This window comes from Salvelinus namaycush, chromosome 3 (genome assembly GCF_016432855.1).
Source record: "Salvelinus namaycush isolate Seneca chromosome 3, SaNama_1.0, whole genome shotgun sequence".
Classification (NCBI taxonomy): domain Eukaryota; kingdom Metazoa; phylum Chordata; class Actinopteri; order Salmoniformes; family Salmonidae; genus Salvelinus; species Salvelinus namaycush.
In genome coordinates, this window is record NC_052309.1 from 10,845,958 (window position 1) to 10,867,155 (window position 21,198).

General features: G+C 40.7%; 1 protein-coding gene across 1 annotated transcript in view; it reads left to right on the forward strand.

Annotated features, from left to right (window-relative positions):
• Positions 1-1,675: 1,675 nt before the first annotated feature.
• Positions 1,676-21,198, forward strand: part of cntnap3 (contactin associated protein family member 3) — a 187,666-nt gene continuing 168,143 nt past the window's right edge. Inside the window, exons 1-2 of the mRNA XM_038989461.1 lie at positions 1,676-1,724; positions 3,774-3,884. Of these exons, the coding sequence (XP_038845389.1) occupies positions 1,676-1,724; positions 3,774-3,884 (160 nt within the window). The remainder of the gene's footprint in view (positions 1,725-3,773; positions 3,885-21,198) is intronic.

Here is a 21,198-nt window from a genome sequence, read left to right on the forward strand (position 1 = left end):
ATTTCTGCTGAATGCAGCATGGTCTGAATTTTTTAATACATCCAAAAGACATACAGTGAATCGTATTGAACTCAGTCTTGGAGTTCAGTCCAGCGCCTTATCCATACTCTATTTCTAGTTGTTGATTGTGAAGGTGATGCATCATCTTCATCCGTATTCATTCTCCACTTCCATCATCTGGACTTATTTCAGCAAAATGTGAAATGGGACACAGTAGAGCGGAGGGGAAGGGAAGTGAGGGGAGGGGAAGAGAACAGAGGAGAGGAGAGGAGAGGAGAGGAGAGGAGAGGAGAGGAGAGGAGAGGAGAGGAGAGGAGAGGAGAGGAGAGGAGAGGAGAGGAGAGGAGAGGAGAGGAGAGGAGAGGGTGGCCTGTCTCACTCTATTGCCTGTAGCTCCTGCCAAGGATCTGTCTTTTATCAATACTGATTAAACACTTTTGATGGGTTCTGAGGCCACTGACACTCCTTGAGAAGAATACTTTGGAATGAGTTAATGATTTCATCCCATCTCTATTCCCTATTTAGTGCACTAATTTTGACCAAAGCCCTATGGGCCATTCGGGACACACAATATATCATCATTTTCTAAGATAGTACTATTGGTATTGCCCTCGGGTAGCCTGCTTCTGGTCTCAGGTTCAGGAGTGGCTGAAAAAGCATACCATTAATCTAAAATTGACTCTAGAAATAGCATTGTTGGGAGATCTGGAGACATCTGGTCAGTCAATCGCTAATATATTATTACTCTTAGCAAAAGTATTTATCTTCAACTCACAATCGGTGGACTCTATTCGATAAGATAGATTTAAATTGTATGTTAAACATCACAGCATAGTTAAAAGATATATGGCGCATAGAAATCCAAAGAGGGTGGCCAGCAGAGATAGGTGAGGGTTGGAATGTGTAACTGGAGATGAGTGGGAGGTTATCCTGATGCCTCACTTTACCCTGTCTCCATGTACATATCTACCTCAAATACCTCGTACCTCTGCACATTGATGTGGTACTCCCTGTATATAGATCTATTCTTGTGTATTTACTTTGATTCCACTTGTGGTACTATTTTGTTTGTATTTTTAAACACTGCATCGTAAGCAAGCATTACACAATAAAGTCTACACCGGTTGTATTTTGCCATTTGACAATTTTGTATTTATTTGATTTGTCGATGTGCCCTTGAGCGGGGCGCTTGACCCTGGTTGCTCCTGTGGGTCACTCTGGATGGGAACATCTGCTAAATGACAAAAATGTCATGTAAATGTTGAGCGGCTTCACTGCAGGTGTATTATATGTTTTATAATTCAATAAAAAAAAGAAAAAATGTACTATTATGTAGCAACATGTTAAGTAGAGAATCTAGCTTTTAGTACATATATTATGTCTCTAAAAAACAAATAAAGCAGTACCTTGGGATGTAAGTATTGTTGTTGTTTTTTACGTGGGATTTCTATGGTTTAGAGCACAGGTGTTAAACTCATTCCACGGAGGGCCGAGTGTCTGCGGGGTTTCGCTCGCCCATGTACTTGATTGATGAATTAAGGTCACTAATTAGTACGGAACTCCCCACACCTGGATGTCTAGGGCTTAATTGAAAGGAAAATCAAAAAACCTGCAGACACTACGCCCTCCTTGGAATAAGTTTGACACCCCTGGTTTAGAGATAGATAAATTAGCTATGGTACCTGTAAGCCTGTTCTGCAAAGGTGGCTCTAACACGAGGAAAGGTGAGTTTATTGTCGAGGTTCAGTGGATGTGAGCCGCACAGGTATTCAGCATTAACCTCCAGTTTCCTCCACCGCACCATGATGTCTGTGCATGACTGAACACAGAGTCAGTCAGAGATGTGGCTAAAGGCAGTGAAATGCCTAACTCTGAACACCATTTTTTTATTGTTTTTTCAAACTCTGTTCTAGTTTTCAACGAGTCTCATCTCATTAGTGATGATCAAATCAGCTTTTACTCCTCTGCTCTCTTTTTGGAGTGCACTTCTCACCCTCAACCACTATAATTGAAATGCTTTTCACACTGAATACTCAACAAACAACCTCATGTACACTCATTGAGAGATAGTGATTGTAGGTTGGTCACGATGAGAGTGTGTGCGAACTACTAATGAGAGGTTTGCAAGCTGTATGATTAACATAATACAAAAATCCCCATCAAAATGAGTCAGTTTAGATATCTGTTTTTGCATGGGCCTCAGGGGTGCGTGCTGGAGGTATGGAGGTCATTTTGTGCCATCAAAAAAAAAGGGGGTAAATATTGTCCAATTTTTTTTTCTTTCTGAGTTTTCTTATTTCCCCTAGATATCGGACAGACACTTCAAAACCTTATTCATTGTGATTTCTCCTAGATATAAGACAGACACTTCAAAACTGTATTCCTTGTGATTTCTCCTAGATATAAGACAGACCCTTTAAAACCTTATTCCCTGTGATCTCTTCTAGATATAGGACAGGCGCTTTAAAACCTTATTCCTTTCGATTTCTCCTAGATATAGCACAGAAGTTAAAAAACCTTATTCCTTGTGATTTCTCCTAGATATAGGACAGACACTTCAAAACCCTATTCCCTGTGATCTCTTCTAGATATAGGACAGGCGCTTTAAAACCTTATTCCTCATGATTTATTTTTTGACTGTCTGCTTTGCCATTCATGAATGTGTTATTCAATGTGTTTCTATGGGCTATAGTAGTAAAGGCCAAAATTCAGTATGTTATCAAATAATGTTTCATTATTTTGGGGGATACCTACAGGGGTCTTACAATTCTAAATAAAATAGCTAGATGATCCATGGTATGACCAATTTAAAACACGCCTAAAACAAGCATTAAAGCTTATTTGGCCCTAGCACGGTTCTGTAATATTTGTTTCTTATTGTTCTGTTTTTAATGTCATAAGAGATAAGCCAACTTTGTCTGTGTGTGTGTGCATTTGTTTGCTTGTGCATGTAATCACGCGCCCCTAGCATGTGTGTGAGCATTTGGTCATATGCGTACGTGCATGCCAATGTGTATGCGTGTGTGTGGGTTTTTATTGCAATCTAAACCTCCAGTCATAATCATAAAAGTGTATGGAGCATGAACAGGTCTCTGAGAGTCTCTGTATCTAAACAACATGAGTCACCAGCTTGTTTTATTACTGAGGTGGACATAACTGCAATACAATACATAACAGACATAACTGCAATACAACACCCAATCTGACATCATCAGAGCAAAAATGCTTGATCACATGGGGGCCATGTTAGAGGTGGTCAATGATTCTCTTCTCTTCTCATCTAGTGAAAGTACTGCAAAGTGCAGCTCCTATTTGAATAGTATGGCATGCTCCTTAGTGGTAATTATTGACACATGGGCTTCTTCAATATGACAAGAACACCCTGCTTTTGCAGTTTGGTTTATCAATACTTTGGTTTTACAACATATTACAGTTGATTTCAAGTCACTCTGTAACATGTTTTGTGATATTGTTTTGGTCTTGGTGTTTTGATCTCTTCTAATAAAGCCATAGCACACATTAGTGGTGTTGGAACATAACAGTGATCTGCATTATGTAGTTATTTTACAGTGATGTCATTAGAATGGTGATGACATCCTGTGATGTCACCACAATGGTGTCGATGGTGTTTCTATCGCTGCTTACAATATTGTCAACTCACTTAAAGTATGATTCCTCCTTGATAATGTTCTTTGGAGGTACTATGCTGAGTTACTACTAGTCCAGAGCTCAAAGACTAATCCTTTGCTTTGTGTTTCATGTTTGCTTGATAGACAGCTGTGACGGCCCACTGGTGTCCAACCTGCCCCAGTCCTCCTTCAGAAGCTCCTCACAGTTATCCAACAGCCATGGGCCCGGCTTCGCTAAAGTCAACAGGAGAGATGGTGAGTACTGGACTTTTGATACATACACTCTTGAATAAGAAATAGTTCCAAAAGGGTTCTTCAGCTGTCCCCATAGGAGAACCCTTTTTGGTTTCAGGTAGAACCCTTTTGGGTTCCAAGTAGAGCCGTGTGTGGAAAACGGTTCTTCATGGAAGAACCATTTTAGGTTCTAGATAGAAAAAAAGGTGCTAAGAGTGTACCATTCTACTGCAGTAGTTCTGAGGAAACGGGTTGTGTTTTCCCAATGGCTTTTTGCAATGCTTCACACACAATGACCTCATCCATTCCCCATTTCAAGTTGGAGTAAAGGATGGGAAAAATAATAAGGCATTGTTTGGCTTGAGAAAAGAGTCTGATATAGACACTGTATTGATTGCAGTATCCCCCACTGTTATTAGGAGGCTGTGTTCCAGCCGTACACTGTGGTGTTGAGTCTCAGCTGATCATTGCGGAGAGGGAGAAAAGGGTTGGGTTCCCCACAGGACTGTGCATAAAGAACATCAAAGGCAGGTTTCAGCAGCAGTAGCACAGGATCCAGATGATTTACTTTGAGAGATGCTGTTGTTACCACATCCCTTCAGAGTAGCGTACCCAGCTGGTCACCTACTGTAAGTAGATATTGGAGTACTACATCATAAGCTCCAATGCAAGGTCGCCCACCATTACCATCTGAATGGCGATTCAACCAAACAAAATAAATGAAGAGGGGATTGGATGGTATGCTGGATGCTGATATAGGGTGTGCTTGCCTTGCTTACATGGGGAAATGCTATCACGGTGGTTCTTTGTTTGAATGTTTTAAAACGAGTAGGGTTTATCTATTTTGTTTCTAGTTTGAAAGCAGAAAATCATTTGGGAAAAGCAGGGATTTTTAGCAGCCACATAAGAGGGTCTGTGTGAATGATTTTGAGACCAAAGCAAACTAAGCTTGTTGGATGCTGCTTCCATGCTGTCTTTGATGGCTGTAGCAGTAAGCACACAGGGTTGGTTTTTCACTATTCCCATCTCAATTGATCTGGGTGGATCGATAGGTGTCTAAAACTCTATGGTATCATCAGTTTGGTATATTTCCCTGTGTTTGATCATGATGAATCAGTGTCAGTCAGGCTACTTGTTTTAGATGTCAGTTAATGTCTGCACCAGAGGTAGAAGATTGCTTAAAACCCTTTACACATGTGGGAATTGGCCTATATGGATTGGGCTAAAGTAAAATGTTTTTCTTACAGAAGAAATATGAAAAGCATATGCATAACCATGGTAGCAATTAAAAGGGAACAGTTTGGAAATTATGGGGAAATTACTAGACCAAATATGAGGACACAACAGTTCACCTGACACAAGACTGAATCCAAACATTACACTGTTGATTTTGTGTGTTTTACATTTACTGTACTTTTTGCAACGTTGGTTGATAATGAAATCTTAAAATACTCTGGATACATTCGGTAACATGATAAGAATATTCCTAGAAAATGTAGCGTATGTGCAACATATGACAAAAAAAAGTACAAGGGTTTGAGTCAAAGGACTAACGGGTATCTCCAAGTGGCCACACACTTCTCCAAAGTGTGCACAGTTCCTAAGTCATTTCAATGCACTTTTATGACTCGAAGATTCTTCAACTACTGTATAAGGTGTTTTTTCTCTTAGCTCTTCTAGCTGTGCCGTTGAGAAACTAGAGCAAACACAATTGTAGTTGTTTTGGTTGGAACACAGCCCTGCATCACACAATTACTGTTGTTGTTTACGCAATCCAAAAATGGTCCCGTATAAAACGCAATCTGGGTGAGGCGAGCATCATTTGAAAGCTTGTTCTGTTGCCAACATGACTAGCTAAGATATAAAATATGATATTACAGTGTTAGGCTTTAACAAGGCAATTCAGAGAAACAGATCATTTGTGCGTATATAATTAAGTAATGAGTGCATTCAGGTGTGTGTGCCTCAGCAACATTCTCTCTTAATTTACAGCTTTTCCCTCACTCAGACATCAAATTTGCAAAAATTGCCCAATTAGCAGGAGGGATTGGGGCAACTTCTTATCATGCAAGGTGCTCAAGTTCAGAACGGCTGTCAGTCAAAACCCATACAGAGTTGTGAAGTACAGAGCCAGAGCTCAGAGGTCATGTATAGCATGTTACTGTACAGCCACTGCATACCAATTTAGCCATTTATCACTGACCAAATCAGACATTTTCAACCTGTATACGGGTACGAGTGTATAGGATTAAATTACATTACAATCAGAAATCACCATAATTGAAACCAGATTTCTGGCTGTAATGATGTAATTGCAACCAGCTTTGCTCTGTGAGTGAACATTTCTAGTGATGGAGTACAGAACTGTAATCGGTTGTTTACAGGACATTGCAAAGATGCCTCTAAATAACCTCTCTTCTATTTGACCTTTGACTGTTTTCAAGCTCACTCTCTGTCCTTTCTGTGAATGGAGGAGAATCTAACAACATGGCATCCCAGAGGGTTGAAACGGTGATGCTGCATAATTTATCCTACAAAGACGAGAATACAGTGACTCTCAAATTGCTTTTTTTTACATGGCAGGGCACAAGACGACATAATCCCAGCTGTTCTAAGAAGAAATCAATGAATAAATGAATGAATCCATCTAATTTACAAATCTGCCTGCACATGTTCACACTTAGCATCCTCTAGCTAATGTTTCTCAGAGGATATTCACATTACTGATTTAATTTACTGACAAAATGAACAGTGGTAACTATCAAAAGCTTTAATACAGATGTAGAATCTTAACTTGATCACTCGTTTAAGCTTCTAAAGATAGTAATTTCCACTTTGAAATTTCAGACTTGATTTGCCCTATCGAAAAATGTATCAACCACTACAAAAATGTTAATTAATTATAATCCACATAGTAATTAACATTTGCTGTTGCTGCATGATTGTTTTCCTGCTGTAGCAAACTGGTTGAAATTAAGATCTGTTCAGTCCTGCTGGTATTGTATCTTCTCACCAGGCTTGTTTATTGAGAATGGTATTTCGTGATCTGACAACTAAGTTGATTGGAATAGTGAATTAAATATTCCCGTTCACCGATTGTAGTCAGAAAGCAGCAACATGAGAACAGGTGATACAGGTGGTGATATGATTGTATACAATGTATAGTCAGTAAGGTCATTGTATAAGAACATATCAAAATGGCACATTGTCTGATCCTTGTAAATTATATTGTTTGTTCTCAGACTGTCCGCAGAGTTGGATGGTCATCCACAGAGATCCTATTATGTAATTCTATGGGTTCACCCGTAGATCCTATTAAATGACTTAATTAAGAATTCTAATTCCTAATTCTATGGGTTCACCTTTCTAGTCAGTTCGGAATTAGAATGGTTTTCAGACCCCACCATTCTACACATTCTATCTACACATTCTATCTACACATGCTGTGATCACATATGTGACCATGTCCATGTAATCCAAGGTGGAGAAACATGAAAGACCCATTGAGATCCAGTCAAGATCTGGTTAAACCCCCTGCCTAGGGGTACAAGAATGCATTATGGAATACCAGGTTTTGAACCATTATGGTAGGCCAGATTCTTAAGCATTATGGTAGCCCGGGTTCTGAAGCATTATGGTAGCCCGGGTTGTGAAGCATTATGGTATCCCGGGTTGTGAAGCATTATGGTATCCCGGGTTGTGAAGCATTATGGTAGGCCGTGTTGTGAAGCATTATGGTAGGCCGGGTTGTGAAGCATTATGGTAGGCCGGGTTGTGAAGCATTATGGTAGGCCGGGTTGTGAAGCATTATGGTAGGCCTGTAACGGCTGTCCTCCTCCTCTTCGGAAGAAGAGGAGGAGTAGGGATTGGACCAAAGCGCAGCGTGATAATTTGACATAATGAAGTTTATTAAAGTAAAGACGAAAACCGAAAACACTTCAACAAACTACAAAATAACAAACGAACGTAGACAGACCTGAACTATGAGAACTTACATATAACACGAAGAACGCACGAACAGGTACAGACTACAACAAACGAACGAACAAACCGAAACAGTCCCGTGTGGTGCAACATACACAGACACGGAAGACAATCACCCACAAACAAACAGTGTGAACAGCCTACCTTTATATGGTTCTCAATCAGAGGAAACGTCAAACACCTGTCCCTGATTGAGAACCATATAAGGCTAATTACCACTAACCTAAACATAGAAACACAAAACATAGAATGCCCACCCCAACTCACGCCCTGACCAACTAAACACATACAAAAATAACAGAAAACAGGTCAGGAACGTGACAAGGCCGGGTTGTGAACACACTCTGACTTTTATTTTCTCTTTCACGCTCCCTTGTTCTATCCTCCAATGAAACAAAATTAGTTTACTTAAAACTTCTTGAAGCTAGGGGGCAGAATTTTTATGTTTGGAAAAATAACGTTCCCATTGTAAGCTGCCTATTTCTCAGGTTCGGATGCTAGAATATGCATATAATTGACAGAGTAGTATAGAAAACACTCTAAAGTTTCCAAAACTGTCAAAATATTGTCTGTGAGTAAAACAGAACTGATTTTGCAGGCGAAAACCTGAGGAAATCCAACCCGGAAGTGAATTTCATTGCCTGCCTATCCTCCATTTAAAGGGGTATCAACCAGATTCATTTTCCAATGGCTTCCACAGGTTGTGAACAGGCTTTAGACATAGTTTCAAGCTTTTATTTTGAAAATGAGCGAGATTTATCAAAACGCGTCAGGTGTCCTTTGATTAGTTCATGCGCGCGAGAGTTGTAGCTCGACATTTTCTCTCTCTGTAGTATTGAATAGTTTACCGTCCGATTGAAATATTATCGATTATGTATGTTAAAAACAACCTGAGGATTGATTATAAAAAACGTTTGACATGTTTCTACGAACATTACGGATACTTTTTGGAATTTTCATCTGCCCTTCAGGACCGGCACGAGCCTGTGGTTTTCTGAACATAACGCGCAAACCAAATGGAGGTTTTTGGTTATAAAAATAATCTTTATCGAACAGAAATAACATTTATCGTGTAACTGGGAGTCTCGTGAGTGCAAACATCCGAAGATCATCAAAGGTAAGTGATTCATTTTATTGCTTTTCTGACTTTCTTGACCAAGCTAATTTGCGGCTAGCCTTTCGTAATGTTTTGTCTAGTGATCGATAAACTCACAAACGCTTGGATTGCTTTCGCTGTAAAGCATATTTTTTGGATCAACAACAAGCTAAGCTTGTTTTGGTATATTTCATGAAAATAAATATGTTTTGTATTTTTTTTTAAATTTGGCTCTCTGCAATTCAGCGGTTGTTTACGAAAATGATCCCGTTAAAGGGATCCGTGCGCCAAGAGGTTAATTCAACCCAGTTTCTCTCTCTCTCCTTCTTTCACTATCCCTGTTACGAACTTCTAGGAGTAGTGGGTGCGGAGTCAGGTGCAGAGAGCAGAGGGTAAAGGACAATCGTGTTTATTCCGGCACAGAAAACGGTCACGCCAAAACACCAGGCCCATACAAAATGACCGGCCCAAAAACAGGACCCAAACAGTCCGGAGAAAACAAGAAAATAGCACAACCACGAAAATGAAGAGAGGAACAAGCCCGCACAAAAGCAGGCGGGCATAACCGGCTTAAATAGCCCTAACCAAAACCTAAACAAGAAACAGGTGTAACCAATAAGACAAAACTAACAGAAAAGGAAAAGGGGATCGGTGGCAGCTAGTAGACCGGTGACGACGAGCGCCGAGCGCCGCCCGAACAGGAAGAGGAGCCACCTTCGGTGGGGGTTGTGACAATCCCCTTTTTAATAACCTATTACACCCTCTCTTCTTTCTAATTATCTATCTTTCTCTTTTTCACTTTCTTATTCCCACCCTCTATCACCATTACTGTCTCTGACACTGAGGTATCCCTTTGAATACACAAAACTGTTTGATTCTAATTATGAGTTACTCTGTCTCATTTTTGATTGTGGAGGAGCAATTCGGACAACTTCCGTTCATCCCTTTGCTAAATGTTAATGTCAGTATTTAACATTTAAATGGTTTCTTTTTTCATTTGTGATACTGACAGTTGTACAATTGTATTGAAATATGCTTTGAAATTACATTTTGGCTGGCTAATTCCTTTTCTTGAAGTGAAATTCACCTAAGTGGAGACCATTCATTGAAATGAACTCTATAAAGAACTATTGGCTAATCACATATTGATCTATTTGTTCAATCAGCGATCCACTGTCCTCCGGTTTCCTGGTCTGATTTGTCTCTCCATGTCTTTGGAGAGAAACTGGTGGCCATTTTGGTCTAGTGAACAATTACCTGAACTGGCAGCTCAGCCAGATGCCAGCTTGGAATGTCCTATCAGAAAGTACTCCCAAATTCCAGTGCTTTCCCTCTGATGATCTGCCATGTTATTCATATGGCCATTATTAGACGGTTGGTGTCACTCAAGGCCCCACACTCTAAACAGGTCTCTATTCCTTATTCATTCACTAGTAAGTGGAAAAATAGTACATTATTGATGAGTGAGTGTCCGTTCATTAGACACGCATCTGCTCTTTGCTGGAAATCTGGTATGACTCGCCAAAGTTGTGTCGGCCACAATTTCCCAATCTCCCCTCTAAAATATACAGGGAAACACGTGGCAGCCCAGGTAAGAATGATTTACAGTTACATCCAGAATTATTGGCACCCTTGTTAAATACTGGGGCGGCAGCGTAGCCTAGTGGTTAGAGCGTTGGACTAGTAAAAGGTTGCAAGATCAAATCCCCGAGCCGACAAGGTACAAATCTGTCATTCTGCCCCTGAACAAGGCAGTTAACCCACTGTTCCTAGGCTGTCATTGAACATAAGAATTTGTTCTGAACTGACTTGCCTAGTTAAATAAAGGTAAAATTAAAAAAAATACACATCTGCCAGACCTAAACCCCATTTTTGTGGGGAGCTGCTATAGACCACCAAGTGCTAACAGTCAGTATCTGGATGAAATGTATGTGATATCAACAGGGCGGTACATTTTCTGGGTGATTTCAATATTGACTCGCTTACATCAAGCTGTCCACTTAAGAAAAAGCTTCAAATTGTAACCAGTGCCTGAAACCTGGTTCAGGTTATCAGTCAACCTACCAGGGTAGTTACAAACAGCACAGGAAGGAAATCATCCACATGTATTGATCACATCTTTACTAATGCTGCAGAAAGTTGCTTGAAAGTAGTATCCAAATCCATCGTATGTAGTGATCACAATATAGTAGCCATGTCTAGGAAAACCAAAGTTCCAAAGGCTGGGCCTAATATACTGTATAAGAGGTCATACAGTAAGTTTAATAGGGATTCTTATATAGATGATGTAAAGAATATTTGCTGCTCTGTGGTGTGAAATGAGGAGAAACCAGACACTGCACTTGACACATTTATGAAATTGCTTATTCCAGTTACTAATAAGCATGCACCCATTAAGAAAATGACTGTAAAAACAGTTAAATCCCCTTGGATTGAGGAATTGAAAAATTTTATGCTTTAGAGGTACGAGGCAAAAGGTATGGCAAATAAGTCTGGCAGCACAACCGATTGGCAAACATACAGCAAATTGAGAGACCATGTGACTAAACTGAATAAAAATAAGAAACTACACTATGAAAGAAAGATGAATGATGGTAAAAAACTTTGGAGCACCTTAAATGAACATTTGGGCAAAAAGGCTAAATCAGCTCCATTATTCATGGAATCAGATGGCTCACAAACCCACTGATATTGCCAACTTGTTTAATGATTTGCCAGCAACAAATGCTGACACTACACATCCAAGTATATCTGAACAAATTTTGAAAGACAAGAATTGTAATTTTGAAATCTGTAAAGTGAGTGTGGAAGAGGTGAAAAAAATTATTGTTGTCTATCAACAATGACAGGCCACCTGGGTCTGTCAACTTGGATGGAAAATTACTGACGATAATAGCGGACAATATTGCCACTCATATTTACCATATTTTCAATTTAAACCTACTAGAAAGTGTGTGCCCCCAGGCCTGGAGGGAAGCAAAAGTCATCCCGCTTTGAGTAAAGCCAGTGAGTCTATGTATGCGGATGACTTAAATCAAATCACATTTTATTGGTCATATACACATGGTTAGCAGATGTTATTGCGAGTCTATTGAAATGCTTGTGTTTCTAGGTCCAACAGTGCAGTGATATCTAACAATTCCACAACAACTACCTAATACACACAATACATATAAATATATGAATGAGCAATGACAGAGCAGCATAGTCAAGATGTAGATGGTATAAAATACAGTATAATACAGTATAATAGATGGTATAAAATACAGTATATACAGTTGAAGTCAGAAGTTTACATTAACTTAGGTTGGAGTCATTAAAACTCGTTTTTCAACCACTCCACAAATTTCTTGTTAACAAACTATAGTTTTGGCAAGTCGGTTAGGACATCTACTTTGTGCATGACACAAGTAATTTTTACAACAATTGTTTACAGACTATACAGATTATTTCACTGTATCACAATTCCAGTGGGTCAAAAGTTTACATACACTAAGTTGTTAGTTGATTATACCTTTAAACAGCTTGGAAAATTCAATAAAATGATGTCATGGCTTTAGAAGATTCTGATAGGCTAATTGACATCATTTGAGTCAATTGGAGGTGTGCCTGTGGATGTATTTCAAGGCATACCTTCAAATTCAGTGCCTCTTTGCTTGACATCATGGGAAAATCAAAAGAAATCAGCCAAGACCTCAGAAAAAAAATTGTAGACCTCCACAAGTCTGGTTCATCCTTGGGAGCAATTTCCAAATGCCTGAAGGTACCATGTCCATCTGCACAAACAATAGTACGCAAGTATAAACACCATGGGACCACGCAGCCATCATACCGCTCAGGAAGGAGATGCGTTCTGTCTCCTACAGATTAATGTACTTTGGTGCGAAAAGTGCAAATTAATCCCAGAACAACAGCAAAGGACCTTGTGAAGATGCTGGAGGAAACAGGTACAAACATATCCATATCCACAGTAAAACAAGTCCTATATCGACATAACCTGAAAGGCCGCTCAGCAAGGAAGAAGCCACTGCTCCAAAACCACCATAAAAAAGCCAGACTATGGTTTGCAAATGCACATGGGGACAAAGATCGTACTTTTTGGAGTAGTGTCCTCTGGTCTGATGAAACAGAAATAGAACTGTTTGGCCATAATGACCATCGTTATGTTTGGAGGAAAAGGGGGGACGCTTGCAAGACGAAGCACACCATCCCAACCGTGAAGCACGGGGGTGGCAGCATCATGTTGTGGGGGTGCTTTGCTGCAGGAGGGACTGGTGCTCTTCACAAAATAGATGGCATCATGAGGCAGGAAAATTATGTGGATATATTGAAGAAACATCTCAAGACATCAGTCAGGAAGTTAAAGCTTGGTCACAAATGGGTCTTCCAAATGGACAATGACCCTAAGCATACTTCCAAAGTTGTGGCAAAATGGCTTAAGGACAACAAAGTCAAGGTATTGGAGTGGCCATCACAAACCCCGACCTCAATCCTATAGAAAATTTGTGGGCAGAACTGAAAAAGCGTGTTGCTTGCAAGGAGGCCTACAAAACTGACTCAGTTACACCAGCTCTGTCAGGAGGAATGAGCCAAAATTCACCTAACTTATTGTGGGGAGCTTGTGGAAAGCTACCCAAAACGTTTGACCTAAGTTAAACAATTTAAAGGCAATGCTACCAAATACTAATTGAATGTATGTAAACTTCTGACCCACTGGGAATGTGATGAAAGAATAAAAGCTGAAATATATAATTCTCTCTACTTTTATTCTGACATTTAACATTCTTAAAATAAAGTGGTGATCCTAACTGACCTAGGACAGGGAATTTTTACTAGGATTAAATGTCAGGAATTGTGAAAAACTGAGTTTAAATGTATTTGGCTAAGGTGTATGTAAACTTCCGACTTCCTCTGTACATATGAGATGAGTAACGCAAGATATGTAAACATTATTAAAGTGGCTAGTGATCCATTTATTAAGTGGCCAATGATTTTAAGTCTGTGTAGGCAGCAGCTTCTCTGTTTGTGACGGCTGTTTAACAGTCTGATGGCCTTGAGATAGGTGTTTTTCAGTCTCTCGGTCCCAGCTTTGATGCACCTGTACTGACTTCGCCTTCTGGATGGTAACGGGGTGAACAGGCAGTGGCTCGGTTGGTTGTTGTCCTTGATGATCTTTTTGGCCATCAGGTGCTGTAGGTGTCCTGAAGGGCAGGTAGTTTGCCCCCGGTCATGCGTTGTGCAGACAGCACCACCCTTTGGAGAGCCTTGCGGTCGTAGGCGGTGCAGTTGCTGTACCAGGCGGTGATGCAGCCCGACAGGATGCTCTCAATTGTGCATCTGTAGAAGTTTGTGAAGGTTTTAGGTGACAAGCCAAATTTCTTCCGTCTCCTGAGGTTGAAGAGGCACTGTTGAGCCTTCTTCACCACCTTGTCTGTGTAGGTGGACCATTTCAGTTTGTCCGTGATATTTACATAGAGGAAATTAAAACTTTCCACCTTCTCCTCTGCTGTCCTATCGATGTGGATAGGGGGGTGCTCCCTCTGCTGTTTCCTGAAGTCCACGATCATTTCCTTTGTTTTGTTGACATTGAGTGAGAGGTTGTTTTCCTGACACCATACTCTGAGTGCCCTCACCACCTCCTTTTAGGCTGTCTCGTTGTTGTTGGTAATCAAGCCTACTACTGTTGTGTCATCTGCAAACTTGATGATTGAGTTGGAAGCGTGCATGGCCACACAGTCATGGTGAACAGGGAGTACAGGAGGGGGCTGAGCATGCACCCTTGTGGGGCCACAGTGTTGAAGATCAGAAAAGTGGAGGTGTTGTTTCCTACCTTCACCACCTGGGGGCGGCCCGTCAGGAAGTCCAGGACCCAATTGCGCAGGGCGGGGTTGAGACCCAGAGCCTCAGGCTTAATGATGAGCTTGGAGGGTACTATGGTGTTGCATCCTGAGCTATAGTCAATGAACAGCATTCTTACATGGGTATTTCTCTTGTCCAAATAGGATTGTGCAGTGTGATGGCGATTGTATCATCTGTGGACCTATTGGGGCTGTAAGCAAATTGAAGTGGGTACAGGGTGACAGGTAAGGTGAAGGTGATATGATCCTTGACTAGCCTCTCAAAGCACTTCATGGTGACAGAAGTGAGTGCTGCGGGGCGATAGTCATTTAATTCAGTTACCTTTGTCTTCTTGGGTACAGGAACAATGGTGGCCATCTTGAAGCATGTGGGGACAGCAGACTGGGATAGGGAGAGATTGAATATGTTCGTAAAAACACACCAGCTAGCTGGTCTGCACATGCTCTGAGGACGCGGCTAGGGATGCAGTCTGGGCCGGCAGCCTTGCGAGGGGTAACACGCTTCAATGTCTTACTTACGTAGGCCACGGAGAAGGAGCCCACAGTTCTTGGTAGTGGGTCACGTCGGTGGCACTGTATTATCCTCAAAGCGGGCAAAGAATGTGTTTAGTTTGTCTGGAAGCAAGATGTCGGTGTCCGTGACGTGGCTGATTTTCATTTTTTAGTCCGTGATTGTCTGTAGACCCTGCAACATATGTCTCGTGTTTGTCTCGTTGAATTGCAACATCACTTTGTCTCTATACTGACATTTCACTTGTTTGATTGCCTTGCGGAAGGAATAACTACACTGTTTGTATTTGGCCATATCCCCAGTCACATTTCCATGGTTAAATGCGGTGGTTTGCATTCTCAGTTTTGCACGAATGCCGCCATCTATCCACGGTTTTTGGTTAGGGTAGGTTTTAATAGTCGTAGTAGGTACAACATCTCTTATACACTTCCTTATAAACTCACTCACCGAATCAGCGTATACGTCGATTGTGATCAAAACAATCTTGAAGTGTGGATTCCGATTGGTCAGTCCAGCAATGAATAGTCCTTAGCACGGTTACATCCTGTTTGAGTTTCTGCCCATAGGAAGGGAAGAGCAAAATGGAGTCGTGGTCAGATTTGCCGAAGGAGGGCGGGGGAGGGCCTTGCTTGCATCGTGAAAGTTAGAGTAGCAGTGATCCTATAAGGGCACAAGGCGAGACCCAGATGCAGACACAAGAGGCAGATGGTTAGAGTCTGTTTATTAACAATTCAAAAGGGGTAGGCAAGAGAATGGTCGTGGACAGGCAAAAGGTCAAAACCAATTCAGAATTCCAGAGGTACAGAATGGCATGCAGGCTCGAGGTCAGGGCAGACAGAATGGTCAGGCAAGCGGGAATGGAGTCGAAACCAGGAGGACTAGTAAAAGAGAGTAGTTAAGCAGCAGCACAGGAAAAACACGCTGGTTGACTTGAACATACAAGACGAACTGGCACAGAGAGACAGGAAACACAGGGATAAATACACCAGGGAAAATAAGCGACACCTGGAGGGGGTGGAGACAATCAGAAGGACAGGGGAAACAGATCAGGGCGTGACAGATCCAGAATTTTTCCAGCGCAAGTGCTACTGTCAATATGCTGATAGAATTTAGGTAGCCTTGTTCTCAAATTTGCTTTGTTTAAATCCCCAGCTACAATAAATGCAGCCTCAGGATTTATGGTTTCCAGTTTGCATAAAGCCCAGTGAAGTTCCTTGAGGGCTGTTGTGGTTTCGGCTTGAGGGGGGATATACACGGCTGTGACAATAACCAAGGAGAATTCCCTCGGGGGATAATACGGTCAGCATTTGATTGAGGATTTCTAGGTCAGGTGAACAAAGGACTTGAGTTCCTTTATGTTGTTACAATTACACCACGAGTCGTTAATCATGAAACACACACCCCCGCCCTTATTCTCCCCGGAGAGATGTTTATTCCTGTCGGCGCGACGCACAAATAATCCAGGTGGCTGTACCGACTCCGACAGCATATCCAGAAAGAGCCATGTTTCTGTGAAACAGAGTATGTTACAATCCCTGATGTCTCTCTGGAAAGCAACCTTTGCACTAATTTTGTCTACCTTGTTATCTAGAGACATTAGCGAGTAATATACTTGGAAGCGGTGGGTGGTGTGCGCGCCTCCGAAGTCTGACCAGAAGACCGCTCTGTCTACATCTTCTTCGGCGGCGTTGTTTTGGGTCAGCCTCTGGAATCTGTTCAAATGCCCTGGGTGGTTCGGACAAATGATCTGCTTCGGGAAAGTTTTATTCCTGGTCGTAATGCTGATAAGTTGACGTTGCTCTGATATCCAATAGTTCTTCCCAGCTGTGTGTAATAACACTTAAGATTTTTACAATATAAGAAATAATACAGGAAAAAAACAAAATACTGCAGAGTTTCCTAAGGACTAGAAGCGAGGCGACCCTTTCTGTCGGCGTCATCTTATCTTTTTATCTGTTTAACACTATACATGTCAACTACTACAGCGACTGAAAAGACTGCAACAATTAACAAAGTTAGTTTCAGAATGGGTGGCAAGGAATAAGTTAGTCCTAAATATTTGAAAAACTAAAAGCATTTTATTTGGGACAAATAATTCACTAAACCCTAAACCTCAACTAAATGTTGTAATGAATAATGTGGAAATTGAGCAATTTGAGGTGACTAAACTGCCTGCAGTAACCCTGGATTGTAAACTGTCATGGTCAAAACATGTAGATACAACAGTAGCTAAGATTGGGAGAAGTCTGTCCACAATAAAGCGCTGCTCTGCCTTCTTAACAACACTATCAACAAGGCAGGTCCTACGGGCCCTAGTTTTGTCTCACCTGGACTACTGTAAAGTCGTGTGGTCAGGTGCCACAAAGGACTTAGGAAAATTACAAATGGTGTTTTATACTTTGTTTTAAATATAATGTAAGTGCCTTAATGTGTTTTGACCCCAGGAAGAGAAGGTGCTGCCTTGGCAGCACCTAATGGGGATCCCTAATAAATACAAACATAAAGATGAGCAAAAAAGACTGTATGATATAAATAATACAAATACCAAGCTATATTGTGTCGTCTTAAAAGTGCACAGTTTGTATTATTTTGTACTAATACAATTACTCTGAGAAAGAGATTTTGTTTAACAAGTTTAAAAAAGTACTTTATGTGTCAAAATGGTTGGCACCCCTAAAGATTCTTATAAATAAATATGAACTAAATAAAATCTACATTAACATTCTACTTAAATTAACCTCAGTTTAAGGAACTGTGTTGTGGCCTTCCATAGCTTCCTTTTTCACTGGGGTATAAAAATGAGGTAACACGCATATAAAATTGCTTTGTCATCCATCAGCATGGGGAATAGCAAAAAACTCACAAATAAAAATATACTGATTGTTGTTGACTTTCATAAATCAGGAAATGGGTGCAAAAAAAGCTACTGAAAAAAACAAATATACCACTTACTACTATAAGGGCAACAATTATGAAATTTAAAACCACTGGAACAGTGCTAAACTTGCCTGGTAGTGGACGCATGTGTATCTTGTCCCCACGCACAGTGAGGAAGATATTTTGGAACGCAAAGAAAAGTGGTCACATTTGGAGAATTACAGAACTTGGTCGTATCTTGGGGTCACCAATTCTCCAAATCTACAATTAGACGCCATCTCCATGCCAATAGGCTCTTTGTAAGGGTTGCCATAAAACAGCCTTTCTTGAGAACAACCAACACATGTAAACAACTGGAGTTACAAAATTGCTCTTTGACCACGCACACCAGAGGTGGGTTTGGCCTCGAAAGAAGGATGCATATGCAGAACATAACAAGGGCCCCTAGGTATGTGGTTAAGGTCAACTGCATTATGAACTCTACAAAGTACCAGGACATTTTAGCCAAAACCCTGGTTGCCTCTGCCAAGAGGCTGAAACTTGGCCGCAAGTGGATCTTCCAGCAAGACAATGACCCCAAGCACACTTCAAAATCCACAAAGAAAATGGTTAATTGACCACAAAATCAACATTAGCAATGGCCATCTCAGTCTCGAGACTTGAACCTCATTGGAAACCGGTGGTTTGAATTGGACAGGGCAGTCCACAAGCACAGACCGAAGGACATCAAGGATCTGGAAAGATTCTGTATGGAGGAATGGAAGATCCCTCCCAATGTGTTCTCCAATCTCATAAAACATTATAGAAAAAGTGTCGTTACCCTCGCAAGGGGAGGCTGGACAAAATATTGAAAACTAGGTGCCAATAATATAAAAAAATATATATTTGTTAACCAAAATATATTTTTTTATTAATTAATTGTTGGACATAAAAGACTGTAAAAACACCAGAAATATGTTCCAACGTATTAATAAATAGATATGTGGTCTTATACAGTGCAGCATGTAGCCTAGAGGTTAGAACGTTTGACTAGCAACCGAAAGGTTGTAAGATCGAATCCCTGAGCTGACAAGGTAAAAATCTGTCGTTCTGCCCCTGAACAAGGCAGTTAACCCACTGTTCCTAGGCCGTCATTGAAAATAAGAAATTCTTCTTAACTGACTTGCCTAGTTAAATAAAGGTTAAAATAAAAAAAAATACATGTAAGCAAGGTTTGAAATTGTGTTTTAGTCAAATATTAAATCTGTTTGGGCTTCCTGTGGATATATTTACAGTCTACAAATGATTTTATAATTATGTTCCAGCCTCCTGTCCATCCGCTCAAGAAAAAAATGGTCCTGCGGCTCAATCTAGTGGATGATACCTGGAATAGGGTGCCATTTTGGACGCACCCCATAACAGGAAGAGGAGAAAAGTCTGAGTGATTTTATCTTCCTGGTTGGAAGGCCTGTCATACACAATATGACCAAATCTAAAGACCGAGGGTAGAGATTTATTGGAACAGAGAGTAAAGGGATTATTCAATTTAGATACCCTACAGCTACATTGGTGACTCGTGATGGAATTCACCACTGATCTGTGAAGAAAAGAAAAGTTGTATTTTGTAGAACCTCAGAAAAGGATAGTGTTTGCAGTACTGTGTGATTCCACTCAGTGTGGTAACCAACCATGGCTCTCTCTGTGGGGTACTTCTGATAAGGCAAAGCTGGTTGAAATCATAACATAATTTACAAGGTTGTGATGACATTATTTCAACAAGTTTTTCCCGCTGGGTAGTAGATATGGCATTAGAGAAATTTACGGACAAATGATTAGATGCCACCGATAATGTTTATATTTTAGTCAGATACAGTGCCTTCAGAAAATATTCATACCCCTTGACTTATTCCAAATTTTGTTGTTACAGCCTGAATTAAAAATGTATTAAATATATTTGTTTTCTCACCCATCTACACTCAATACCCCATAATAACAAAGTGAAAACGTGTTTTTAGACATTTTTGCAAATTTATTGAAAATCAAATGCAGAAATATCAAATGTAAATAAGTATTCACACCCCTGAATCAATACTTTGTAGAAGCACCTTTGGCGGCGATTGCAGCTTTGAGTCGTCTTGGGTATGTCTGTATCAGCTTTGCACATCTGGATTTGGGGATTTTCTCCTATTCTTTCATGCAGATTTACTGAAGCTTTGTTAAGTTAGATGTGGGGTGGTGGTGAACAGCGATGTTCAAGTCTTTCCACAGATTTTCAATGGGATTTAAGTCTGGCTGTGCCACTCAAGGACTTTCCCATTGTTGTCCTGAAGCCATTCCAGCGTTGCTTTGGCTGTATGCTTGGGGTCATTGTGCTGTTAGACTAGTGCAAAGGTTACTGTTCCAAGGTAATTTGCCTGTATTTGGCTCCAGTCATTGTTCCCTCTATCCTTACCAGTCTCCCAGTCCCTGCCACTGAAAAGCATCCCCATAGCATGATGCTGCCACCCTCATGCTTCACGGTAGGGATGGTGGTAGACGGGTAAAGAGCTGTTCCTGGTTTTCTCCAGACAGCGTTTTACATTCATACCAAATAGTTACATTTGTCTCATCAGACCACAGAATATTTTGCCTTATCTCAGGGTCTTTCATGTTTCTTTTTCCAGGTGTACTGTCATGTGCCTTTTTCTCAGGATAGGCTTCCATCTGGCCACTCTCCCTTAAAGCCCAGATTGGTGAAGTGCTGTTGTCCTTGTGGCAGGTTCTCCCATCTTATTTATATATTTATTTCACCTTTATTTAACCAGGTAGGCTAGTTGAGAACAAGTTCTCATTTGCAACTGCGACCTGGCCAAGATAAAGCATAGCAATTTGACACATACAACACAGAGTTACACATGGAGTAAACAAAACATACAGTCAATAATACAGTAGAAAAATAAGTCTATATACAATGTGAGCAAATGAGGTGAGATAAGGGAGGTGAAGGCAAAAAAAGGCCATGGTGGCGAGGTAAATTCAATATAGCAAGTA